The sequence below is a fragment of the Phyllobates terribilis genome, unplaced genomic scaffold (assembly GCF_046119375.1).
Source record: "Phyllobates terribilis strain yellow unplaced genomic scaffold, ASM4611937v1 Scaffold_1__5_contigs__length_1240528914, whole genome shotgun sequence".
In the NCBI taxonomy this organism is placed as follows: Eukaryota; Metazoa; Chordata; class Amphibia; order Anura; family Dendrobatidae; genus Phyllobates; species Phyllobates terribilis.
This window is the reverse complement of record NW_027362761.1, coordinates 336576597-336588983: the sequence shown is the minus strand read 5'-3', so window position 1 is coordinate 336588983 and position 12387 is coordinate 336576597. Positions and strand designations below refer to the sequence as shown.

Here is a 12387-nt window from a genome sequence, read left to right as displayed (position 1 = left end):
CCGCCAGGGAGACGAGTGGAAGACAGCATTCAACACCCGGGACGGCCACTATGAATATCGCGTGATGCCCTTTGGTCTCTGTAATGCCCCAGCCGTCTTCCAGGAGCTGATTAACGACATCTTCCATGATCTCCTGTATTCTTGCGTGGTGGTGTACCTGGACGATATCTTGGTCTTCTCTCCGGATCTGCCCACACACCGTAGGGATGTTCATAAGGTTCTGCTAAGGCTCCGGCAGAATCGCCTCTACACAAAATTTGAGAAATGTCTCTTCGAGCAGACTTCCCTTCCGTTCCTGGGATATATTATCTCCGAGACTGGTCTTCGAATGGATCCTGAGAAGGTTTCTGCCATCTTAAAGTGGCCCCGACCGGAGGGGTTGAAGGCGATTCCACGATTCCTGGGCTTCGCAAATTATTACCGCATCTTCATCCCTCATTTTTTCTCCCGGACTGCTCCCATCTCCACGCTCACCCGTAAGGGAGCAAATCCCAAGGAATGGACTTCCGAAGCGGAGGAGGCCTTCGTCTCCCTAAATCAAGCCTTCTCCTCCGCCCCTTTGCTGCACCGTCCAGATTGCAACAAGCAGTTCTTCCTGGAGGTTGATGCTTCCTCCTCCGGAGCTGGAGCAGTGCTCACCCAGAAATCCCCATCCGGGAGAATGGTAACCTGCGGCTTCTTCTCCAAGCTCTTCTCCTCGTCCGAGCGCAACACTCCATAGGAAATCGTGAGCTGCTTGCCATAAAATTGGCGCTGGAGGAGTGGCGCTACCTGCTGGAAGGGGCTCTGCACCCGGTGGTCCTCTACACTGACCACAAAAACCTGGCCTATTTACAAAACGCCCAAAGACTCAATCCGCGTCAGGCCCGGTGGTCTCTGTTCTTTGCCCGATTCTGCTTTACTCTACATTACCGCCCTGTGGACAAGAACATTAAAGCCGATGCTCTATCCCGCTCATTCCTGTCTTCCAACCAATAGGAGGAGCCTCTGCATATCATCGACCCCTCCAAAGTAATGACTGGGGCTCCTTTTGACCTATCTCGTCTTCCACCCGGTAAGACCTTTGTAGCGGTTCCGGATCGTAAGAAGGTTCTTCTCTGGGGCCATTCGTCCAAACTAGCCGGCCATGCTGGCCAGAGGAAGACCTTCCTGCTCATCGCCCGGCATTACTGTTGGCCTTCCCTACGCAAGGATGTTGCGGATTTCGTCACGGCTTGTTCCTCCTGTGCCCGTAACAAGGTACCCAGACATCTTTCAGCCGGCCGTCTCCTTCCTCTTCCCGTACCTTGAGCTCCGTGGCAACACATTGCTATGGACTTTATTACGGATCTCCCTGTTTCTGCCGGTTGTACTGTCATTTGGGTGGTTGCTGACCACTTTTCTAAAATGGCCTAACTCATCCCTCTGCCTGGTCTCCCGTCTGCATCTGTGCTGGCTAAGGACTTCATCCATCACATCTTTCGTCTCCACGGCCTACCCCTCCACATTGTGTCTGATCGCGAGGTCCAGTTCACTTTGCGCTTCTGGAGAGCTACGTGTAAGCTGCTGGATGTCTCCTTGGATTTCTCCTCTGCTTATCATCCTCAGTCCAATGGTCAAGTGGAACGTATCAACCAGGTCCTTACCAGCTTTCTCCGGCACTTCGTCAACGCTCACCATAACGATTGGGTTGAGCTCCTACCATGGGCCGAGTTCTCCTATAACAACCATGAGAGCGAGTCTTCTTCCAAATCCCCGTTCTTTGAGGTCTACGGTCAACACCTCCAGATTCCGTTTCTCGTCTCCGCTTCAGCGGACAATCCTGCCGCGGAGTCTCTGGTCAGCGAATTTTCTACTATTTGGGAAGACACTAGATCCACACTTCTTCAGTCCTCCGAGTGGATGAAGAAACATGCTGATAAGGGACGTCTGGATCCGCCTCAATTCCATCCGGGAGACCGGGTCTGGATCTCCTCAAAACATGTTCGTCTCAAAATACCATCGTATAAGTTGGGTCCGCGGTTCATCGGTCCGTTTGAGGTTCTCAACCGAATCAATCCCGTGGCTTACAAGCTAAAACTCCCGGCCACCTTACGGATTCCCAACTCCTTCCACATATCTCTCCTCAAACCAGTTGTTCTTAATTCTTTTTCTGACGATCCAGGTACCACCCCAGCTCCGGTCTCCGCTGAGGACGTCTATGAGGTAGACAACATTTTGGCCACCAAAAGGGTAAGAGGAAAGACCTTTTTTCTGGTGGATTGGAAGGGGTTTGGCCCGAAGGAGATGTCTTGGGAACCCAGGGAGAACATCCAGGCCCCTCTTCTTCTTAAAGAATTTCTTGCAGGCCTAAAAAAGAGGGGGCATAAAGGGGGGGGTACTGTAGCATCGGCATCTCTGCCCCCTGCCAGGCAGAGGCGCTATCCCCCTTACCGCCGTGCTCCTGGTCCGGCGTCTTCCGGCCTCCCTGCTGCTGCTGCTGGTGCACGCAGCTTCCCGGGCACTGTGCTTAGGGTGCGCGCGCGCTCCCTCCCTCCTACAGGGGCCACGCACGCTGTCCTAAAAAGTCCCTGGCCAATGGCCGGAGGACTTTCCCTATTTAAAGCACCTCCTCCAATATGGAGGTGCCCGTGCAAGGTTGTTGCTCTGTGATTCTTACTGTTGCTTCAGCCCTCAGGTCCCTCTGCAAGTCAGTCCTGTCCGCCAGTCTGTTCTTCAGCCCAGCCCGCCAGTCTGACTACTATCCAGCCCGACAGTCTGTTTACAGTCCAGTCCACCAGTCTGTCTATGGGCTCTGCCCGCCTGCTTACCTGGAAGCACCTGCCTGTTACCTGCCGTGCCCGCCAGCCTGCTTACCTGGAAGCACCTGCCTGTTACCTGCCGTGCCCGCCAGCCTGCTTACCTGGAAGCACCGGCCAGTTACCTGTTGTGCTCACCAGCCTGCCTACCCGGAACACCCATCTGGCTATCAGCCTAATCAGCCTGCTTGTCTACCCGGACCACCCGTCAGCCTGCCTGCCATGCTCATCCGCTGTACCGGTCAGTTCCAGCCATCTGACATGTGGGAGTCACCTGCTCTCATTGAAGGTCGGTCCAAGAATGGCACCTGGTCCCCCTGCTCGGTCCCTCCCTAGTTCACGGAGTCGATTGAGCCGCCGTGTAACCTTGGTCAGGCCGAGTAGGTACTTAGTCACCCCCCTCTGGTTCCTCCTTGCACCACAGCACAGAGGTTCCACCATGCGGATCCGTAACAGACCAGACCCGATATTAACAGCATATAGCATCAAAATAATTCCCCATCATTTCTCTCCCCCACCTCCATCATTGCTCTCCCCCATCCCTATCATTACTCTCCCCCCTCCTCCTCCATCATTGCTCTCTCCCATCCCCACCATTGCTCTCCCCCACCTTCTCCATCATTGCTCTCCCTCACCTTCTCCAACATTGTCATATCTCCCCCACCTTCTCCATCATTGACATATCTCCCCCATCTCTTCCATCATTGTCATATCTCCTCCATCATTGCCATATCTCCCCCACCTCCTACATCATCATTGCCATATCTCCCCCACCTCCTCCATCATCGTTGCCATATCTCCCCCCACCTCCTCCATCATCATTGCCATATCTCCCCCAACCACCTCCTCCATCATTGCCATATCTCCCCCAACACCTCCTCCATCATCATAACCAGATTGACAGGATGAACACCAGTGAGAGCAGTCTCTTCTTCCATCAGCCCCTGGTATCTCCATTATTAGACCAGATTGACGGGATGAACACCAGTGTCAGCAGCCTCTTCTTACATTAGCATCACTAGCATTTACAGTATTAGATCAGATTGACAGCATAGTGAACAGACTCTTCCTACCTCAGTCCCCTGATATCTACAATGTTAGATCAGATGGATAGGATAAACAGTAGTGTGAACAGCCTCTTCTTACTTCCCTTCCCTTCACTGGCTCCCATTTTCCCAGCGTATCCAGTTCAAACTACTAACACTGACCTACAAAGCCATCCATAAACTCTCTCCTCCATACATCTCTGAACTAATCTCCCGATATATTCCCTCACGTAACCTCCGGTCCTCCCAAGACCTCCTTCTCTTCTCCACACTTATTTGTTCCTCACGCAATCGCCTCCAAGATTTGTCCCGAATATCCCCCGTCCTATGGAATGCTGTGCCTCAACACGTCCGATTATCCACCACACCTGGATCCTTCAGACAGACCAAGCTTCAAACAAGCTTACAGCCTGCCATGACCTTGCTTGCTGCCAGCCCCAACAACACAGGTGCTACTGCAACCCCTCAACCTACTGTCTCCTTCCCCATTCCTGTAGAATGTAAGCCCGCAAGGGCAGAGTCCTCTTCCCTCCGTACCGTTCTATCATTGTTAGTTTATTTACTATAAGTGATATCTGTATTTGGTATGTAACCTCTTCTTATTTACAGCACCATGGAATCAATGGCGCTATATAAATTAATAATAATAATAATAATAATTACCTCTGTAACCCTGGTATCTCCAGACTTATATAAGGTTTACAGCGCAATGAGCGTCCCCTTCTCCCCTCTGTCTGCTAGTATCTCAATTATTAGATCAAACAGGGTGGACAGCAGTGTAAGTAGCCTCTTCTTATCTCAAAACCCCTGGTATCTCCAGTATTAGGTCAAAAAGTCAGAGTGGACAGCAGTGTGAGCAGCCTCTTCTTAGATCAGCAACAATGTTATCTTCAGTATAATATGAGAAAGACAGGGTGGATAGCACATCTGCCTACACATGAAGGGAAGAGTGATAAGCTTCCTATTGCACATGCTCAAAGGCATCTATCCTGTTCACGTTCCAGGATCGGTTTCTGTAAGGATAACAAGACAGCAGCCAATTTAATTCTATAGTGATTGCCGCCCTAGACTAAACGAGAATGATTTGTTAATTAAAGGGGTTTTCCCACGTACAAAAGTTCATATTAACCCCTTAACAACATTAGATGTAGTAATACGTGTCTGTGCCCTGGGACTTAAGAGCCAGACCCGTATTAGTACGTCATCACGATCGCGCGCGTACACAGGCTGTGCGGACGCGATCGCCGCTGGGTGTCAGCTGATTGTCACAGCTGACACCCGGTACTATGTGCAGGGAGCGGTCCCGCACCTCTCCCGGCACATTAACCCCCGCAATGCTGCGATCAAAGTCGATCGCAGCATTGCGGTGGCTAAGAGGAGGTGATCGGTATACTCACCTCCTCTTCCGGCCTCCAGCGCTGTCTGCCGCGGCTTCCCGGGTGTTGCCATGACGACCCGATGTCGTCATGACAACATCCGGGTCACCAGACAGCAGTAAGATTGTTTGGACATGCGCAGTGCGTGACAAAACAATCTTATCACTGTGCAGCGCTGACTGCCTGCATGGCACAGGGATGGTGCTCCATCCCTATGCTATGCAGGCGATGAGAATAAAAAAAGTGAAAGTCCCACAGTGGGACAAACTAAAAAAGTAAAAAAACTCCTAGAAACTGAAAAAAAAAAAAAAAAATTGTAAAAATATAAAAAAAAAAAAAAAATAATAATCCACTAAAAAAAAATATAATGTACCCATCAATAAATATTATGAAAAAAAACAAACAAACAATAAAAGTACACATATTTGGAATCACCGCGTCCGTAACGACCTGACCTAGAAAACTGTTCCACTAATTAACCCCTTCAGTGAACACAGTAAAAAAATAAAATAAAAGACGAAGCAAAAAACAATGCTTTATCATCATACCGCCAAACAAAAAATGGAATAACACGCGATCAAAAAGACAAATATAAATAAAAATGGTATCGCTGAAAACCTCATCTCGTCCCGCAAAAAACAAGCCACCATACAGCTCCATCATCTGAAAAATCAAAAAGTTATAGCTCTCAGAATAAAGCGATGCAAAAACTAGATTTTACAAAATATGTGTCTTTTAGTGTGTGACAGCTGTCAATCATAAAAACCCGATATGATTCTGGTATCGCTGTAATCACACCGACCCGAAGAATAAAGTAATCTCATCACTTATACCGCACGAGGAACGGCGTAAAAAATAAACGCTAGGGCTGAGGTTGGGGTTGTGCTAATGTTAGGGTTGGGGGTTGTTTTTTTCTTCAAAAGAAAAAAAAAAAAAAAAGATGATGATATGACAACTAGTGTTGAACGCAAGTGCTCGCTACTTGAGTTTGCATCGGGTGCTCGGGTATGCACTGAGTATCGCGGGTGCTCGAGTCTCCGCCCCATATGCTTCGCGGCCAAAAAAACCTTGCGGGGGATTGCCTGCCATGCACGAGCGATCCCCGCATGTTTTTTTGGGGTATATAATAACCGTGAAACATGCGGGCGGGGACTCGAGCATTTCACTTGAGCACCCGTGATACATGGTGCATACCTGAGTACCCGATGCAAACTCAAGTAGCGAGCACTTGCGCTCAAGAGTAATGACAACTTATTCAATATGATGATCTAATGTTATCAAATTCTGTGTCGTTCCTCTGGGTTCAAAATGTTCACTATACCCCTTAATAAAATCCTTGAGGAGTATAGTTTCCAAAATGGGGTCACTTGTGGGGGAGCTCCACTGTTTAGGCACATCAGGGGCTCTCCAAACGCGACATGGTGTCCGTTAACAAATTTAATGGAAAATCGGCTCAAATTGTTAGCGGACACCATGCTGCGTTTGGAGAGCCCCTGTGTGCCTAAACATTGGAGCTCCCCCACAAGTGACCCCATTTTGGAAACTAGACCACCCAAGGCACCTATCTAGATGCATAGTGAGCACTTGGAACCCCCAGGTGCTTCACAAATTGATTTGTAAAAATGAAAAAGTGTTTTTTTTTCCACTTTTTCATTTTTACGAATCAATTTGTGAAGCACCTGGGGGTTCCAAGTGCTCACTATGCATCTAGATAGGTGCCTTGGGGGGTCTAGTTTCCAAAATGGGGTCACTTGTGGGGGAGCTCCAATGTTTAGGCACACAGGGGCTCTCCAAACGCAACATGGTGTCCGCTAACAATTTGAGCCGATTTTCCATTCAATTTGTTAGCGGACACCATGTTGCATTTGGAGAGCCCCTGTGTGCCTAAACATTGGAGCTCCCCCACAAGTGACCCCATTTTGGAAACTAGACCACCCAAGGCACCTATCTAGATGCATAATGAGCACTTGGAACCCCCAGGTGCTTCACAAATTGATTTGTAAAAATGAAAAAGTGTTTTTTTTTCCACTTTTTCATTTTTACAAATCAATTTGTGAAGCACCTGGGGGTTCCAAGTGCTCACTATGCATCTAGATAGGTGCCTTGGGTGGTCTAGTTTCCAAAATGGGGTCACTTGTGGGAGAGCTCCAATGTTTAGGCACACAGGGGCTCTCCAAACGCGACATGGTGTCCGCTAACAAATTGGAACCATGTTGCGTTTGGAGAGCCCCTGTATGCCTAAACATTGGAGCTCCCCCACAAGTGACCCCATTTTGGAAACTAGACCACCCAAGGCACCTATCTAGATGCATAGTGAGCACTTGGAACCCCCAGGTGCTTCACAAATTGATTTGTAAAAATGAAAAAGTGTTTTTTTTTCCACTTTTTCATTTTTACGAATCAATTTGTGAAGCACCTGGGGGTTCCAAGTGCTCACTATGCATCTAGATAGGTGCCTTGGGTGGTCTAGTTTCCAAAATAAGGTCACTTGTGGGGGAGCTCCAATGTTTAAGCAGACAGGGGCTCTCCAAACGCGACATGGTTCCAATTTGTTAGCGGACACCATGTCGCGTTTGGAGAGCCCCTGTGTGCCTAAACATTGGAGCTCCCCCACAATTGACCCCATTTTAGAAACTAGACCCCCCAAGGCACCTATCTAGATGCATAGTGAGCACTTGGAACCCTCATTTGCTTCACAAGTTGATTCGTAAAAATGAAAAAGTGGAAAAAAAAATACTTTTTAATTTTTACGAATCAATTTGTGAAGCACCTAGGGGTTCCAAGCTCTCACTATGCATCTAGATAGGAGCCTTGGGGGTCTAGTTTCCAATATGGGGTCACTTGTGGGGGGTTTCCACTGTTTAGGCACATCAGGGGCTCCCCAACCGCAATATGGCGTCCGCTAATTATTCAAGCAAATTTTACATTCAAAAAGTCAAATGGCGCTCCTTCCCTTCCCAACCCTGCCGTGTGCCCAAACAGTGTTTTTTCCCCACATATGGGGTATCTGTGTGCTCAGGGGAAATTACACAACAAATTTTGGGGTCCATTTTTTCCTGTTACCCCTGCGAAAATAAAAAAAATTGAGTCTAAAGTAACATTTTTGTGAAAAAAGTTAAAGGTTCATTTTTTTCTTCCACATTCCAAAAATTCCTGTGAAGCACCTGAAGGGTTAATAAAGTTCTTGAATATGGTTTTGAGCACCTTGAGGGGTGCAGTTTTTAGAATGGTGTCACTTTTGGGTATTTTCTGTCATAAAGACCTCTCAAAGTGACTTCAAATGTGATGTGGTCCCTAAAAAAAATGGTTTTGTAAATTTTGTCGGAAAAATGAGAAATTTTTAACCCTTATAGCTCCCTAACAAAAAAAATTTTGGTTCCAAAATTGTGCTGATGTAAAGTAGACATGTGGAAAATGTTATTTATTAACTATTTTGTGTGACATATCTCTCTGATTTAAGGGCATAAAAATTCAAATTTTGAAAATTGCATAATTTTCAAAATTTTTGCCAAATTTCTGTTTTTTTCACAAATAAACGCAAGTGATATCGAAGAAATTTTACCACAATCATGAAGTACAATATGTCACGAAAAAACAATCTCAGAATCAGGGGGATCCGTTGAAGCGTTCCAGAGTAAATACCTCATAAAGTGACAGTGGTCAGAATTGTAAAAATTGGCCTGGTCATTAACGTGCAAACCACCATCGGGGGTTAAGGGGTTAATCAATAGATCTTGGAATAATAATCATTTCCACAATTGGATGTGTTTAAATAAAATGTTCCTGTGCTGAGATAATCTTATAAATGTGCCTTTGCTATGTACTGTGTAATGGCTGTGTCTAACCGTGCAGGAACATGGTCTGATCATACCACATCTCCTGGGCAGGGAAGGACGCAAAAGAGAGTATACAGACATTACAGCATGAGATCACAGCTGATTCTTTTTGTGAGGTAAAACATTTCCCTGCCTGTTTTTAAGCAATGATTTACCTCAAAGAAAGAATCATTTGCGATCCCGTGCTGTCCTGTCTGTATACTCTCTTTTGCTTCTTCCCGTGGCCAGGAGATGTGGTATGATCAGACCATGTTCCTGTATGGTGAGACACAGCCATTACACAGTACACAGCAGGGGCACATTTATAAGATTATCTCAGCACAGGGACATTTTATTTAAACACATCCAATTGTGGAAGTTATTATTATTCCAAGATCTATTAATTAAAATGAACTTTTGTTCTTGTGAAAACCCCTTTAAAGGTATAAAGAAACATATTTATAATTGAATTGGGTACTAGACTCTGTGATGGGATGAGTTGTGCGCTCCTCAAAAGACAACTTGAGAATACCCTTTAAAAAAATACAAATGATGAATTGGGCCTATGGTTTCCAATTATAACAGCAGACATAACAGTTTAAGAGATCTAACATATCCAAACTTAAGCTGACAGACCCCATTCAATTTATTCAGATGTGTCTAAGTTCCACTGGATAACCAACAGACTGTTAATTTAGGTAAATGGAGGATAAATCGCAGCACCCGGCAGCGGGCACTAAACAATGTACAGTGTTGCGGTTTTCTGCTCTGTACATTGCTTTGTCAGTGGCTGAATGTAAGCAGATATCAACTGATCTGTGGGAATGCCGGTTGCTGGACCCACACCGATTTTAAATGAATACCCTATCCTATGGAAACGTTGTCAGTATGTTAGTAGCAGACAACCTCTGGAACCTAAGACTTATCTTGATGCGGTCAAAAAAGTTTCCTGATAGTTGCATCCATGATGACATGGTTTCAAATTAATAACCACAAAAATGTGTAAAAATAGAATATAGAACAAGTAAGTATGATTATGGTCAAATAGACATATGGGAAAGTGTCTACCAGGCACTTCTGGTCCCTACAGCTGACAACTGCCCTTTACGCATTATATTGATGTTTGGGATCCACTAACAATAATTTCTTGTGTGGCAATCTTGCCTACAGTAGGTTCCTTTCCAGATCTTCCATATAATTATTACCAGTAGGATATGTAGCGTCGGCGTCCCTGCCTCCTGCCAGACAGGGACTCCGTTCCCCTCACCTCTCCGCTCCGTGCCCGGCGGCTTCCTCCCGCTCTGCTGGCAGCGCGCGCTGCTTCCCGGCCTCTGTGCTTAGGGCGCGCGCGCTCCCCCTCTCTTAAAGGGGCTGCGCGCGCCATCCTAAGGAGTCCCCGGCCAATGGCCGGAGGACCTCACCATATATAAGGCACCTCCTCCAAAATGGAGGTGCCCGAGCAATGTTGTTGCAAAGCCTCTCAACTCTGCTTCAGCCCTCAGGTCCCGTTACCAGTTACCTGCCAGTCACCTGCCAGATTCCTGCTTGATACCTGCCTGATACCTGCCTGATATCTGCTTACCTGCTTGCTATCCTGTGGTCCGACAGTCTGCCTACCAGCACCTGCCAGTCTGTCTATGGATCAGTCCGCCTGCGGACCAGGAAGTAGCTGCCAGATACCTGCCTGATACCTGCCTGCCTGTCCAGAGACTCTTACTCGCTCACCTGGGAGCGCTCACCTGCTACCCGCCTGCTAGCCTATCTGGAGGCTTAGCCGTCACTTGCTGTGACCACCTGCCTGTCCAGAGACTCTTACTCGCTCACCTGGGAGCGCTTACCTGCTACCTACCTGCTAGCCTACCTGGAGGCTTAGCCGTCACTCGCTGTGACCACCTGCCTGTCCAGAGACTCTTGCCCGCTCACCTGGGAGCGCTCATCTGCTACCTGCCTGCTAGCCTACCTGTAGGCTCTGCCGTCACTTGCCGTGACCACCTGCCTGTCCAGAGACTCTTGCCCGCTCACCTGGGAGCGCTCACCTGCTACCTGCCTGCTAGCCTACCTGGAGGCCCTGCCGTCACTTGCCGTGACCACCTGCCTGTCCAGAGACTCTTGCCCGCTCACCTGCTACCTGCCTGCTAGCCTATCTAGAGATTCTTCCCTGCTATCACTTGCCGTGACCACCTGCCCGTCTAGAGACTCTTTCCCTGCTGTCACTTGCCGTGACCACCTGCCTGTCTAGAGACTCTTACCCTGCTGTCACTTGCCGTGACCATCCGCCTGTCTAGAGACTGTCCCCGTCACTTGCCGTGACTTCCTGCCCCTTCTACCCAGAGACTGTCCCTGTCACTTGCCGTGACTACCTGCCCGCCTTCCCTGGGAGCCACCTGCTTCCTTACAAGGACTGCCCCTTTGTATAGTAGCTCAGAGGTTCCACCTCCCAGACCCGTTACAGGATACATATATTTAGGTAATAAAGAGGAGTGGAATCAGTAATGCAGTGATGTGATAATCTCAGACATGGAGTGAAGTTTTACTTTGGGTCTAGTAATTAATTTCTGATAATTTAGAGCTCACAGGAAGTTAAGTATAGTAGATCTCTTAGACGGATGTTAATAACCAAGAATATAAGCAATCACTGTAATTTATTCCTGCCGTAGATCAAAGTCCTTATTCCTCCTGAGACCACTGTTTGCATCTCTGATATATGGCTGTAATAAATTGTGCACCTTAAGCTGCATATATTAATGGGTCTTAAAAATCAAATTCAGCAGATATGTATGCTATTTTTTCATAGACCATCACTAGTAATATGATTACTGAATTTCCAGATTTGCTTTACCACATGCTCACACCGGACTCTTACTGTAATATGGCATATATCAGAATTCAAGTCATACCTTGTTGGGGGAGAGGATGCATGGTGGACCTCCATTGGAGATGAATGACAGCTGTCTCTGCAGCCACAGCAGCTCCTTCTGAGATTGCTTCAACAAATGCTCCACATCACTTGGCTTTTGACCCATTAATCCCTCCTATAACAGAAGATATAAAAATGGCAAGCTGACCAAAATACCAAAAAATACCGTTTACATGAATTCACTGACGGACAGTGAACTTACCCAACTGTATATTACAAGAAATGTAAACTATGAAATCTCTGCTCACATTGGTAATCTGTTTTCATTGGATAATTTGTAACACACAGTTACTAACATTTGCAACGTCTCCTGGTAGAAATGGCACTTTTCAGCTCCAAATTCGATCTAATGTGAACACATTTAGGCACCAGTTCATCAAACAATTTTTGGCAGAATTTTTAGCTTTAAAAATGTTGCAACGTTTGGCGTTTTTTTACATCAGTCTGAGTCGAGCT

At 47.1% G+C, this 12387-nt stretch overlaps 1 protein-coding gene across 22 annotated transcripts in view; it reads right to left on the bottom strand.

Annotated features, from left to right (window-relative positions):
- The window catches only part of RIMBP2 (RIMS binding protein 2), a 711286-nt gene that overhangs the window by 526188 nt on the left and 172711 nt on the right, over window positions 1-12387 (bottom strand). For all 22 annotated transcript variants that reach the window (XM_073676113.1, XM_073676112.1, XM_073676118.1 and 19 more), the window contains one exon: window positions 11912-12046. In XM_073676113.1, coding sequence (XP_073532214.1) covers window positions 11912-12046 — 135 coding nt within the window. The remainder of the gene's footprint in view (window positions 1-11911; window positions 12047-12387) is intronic.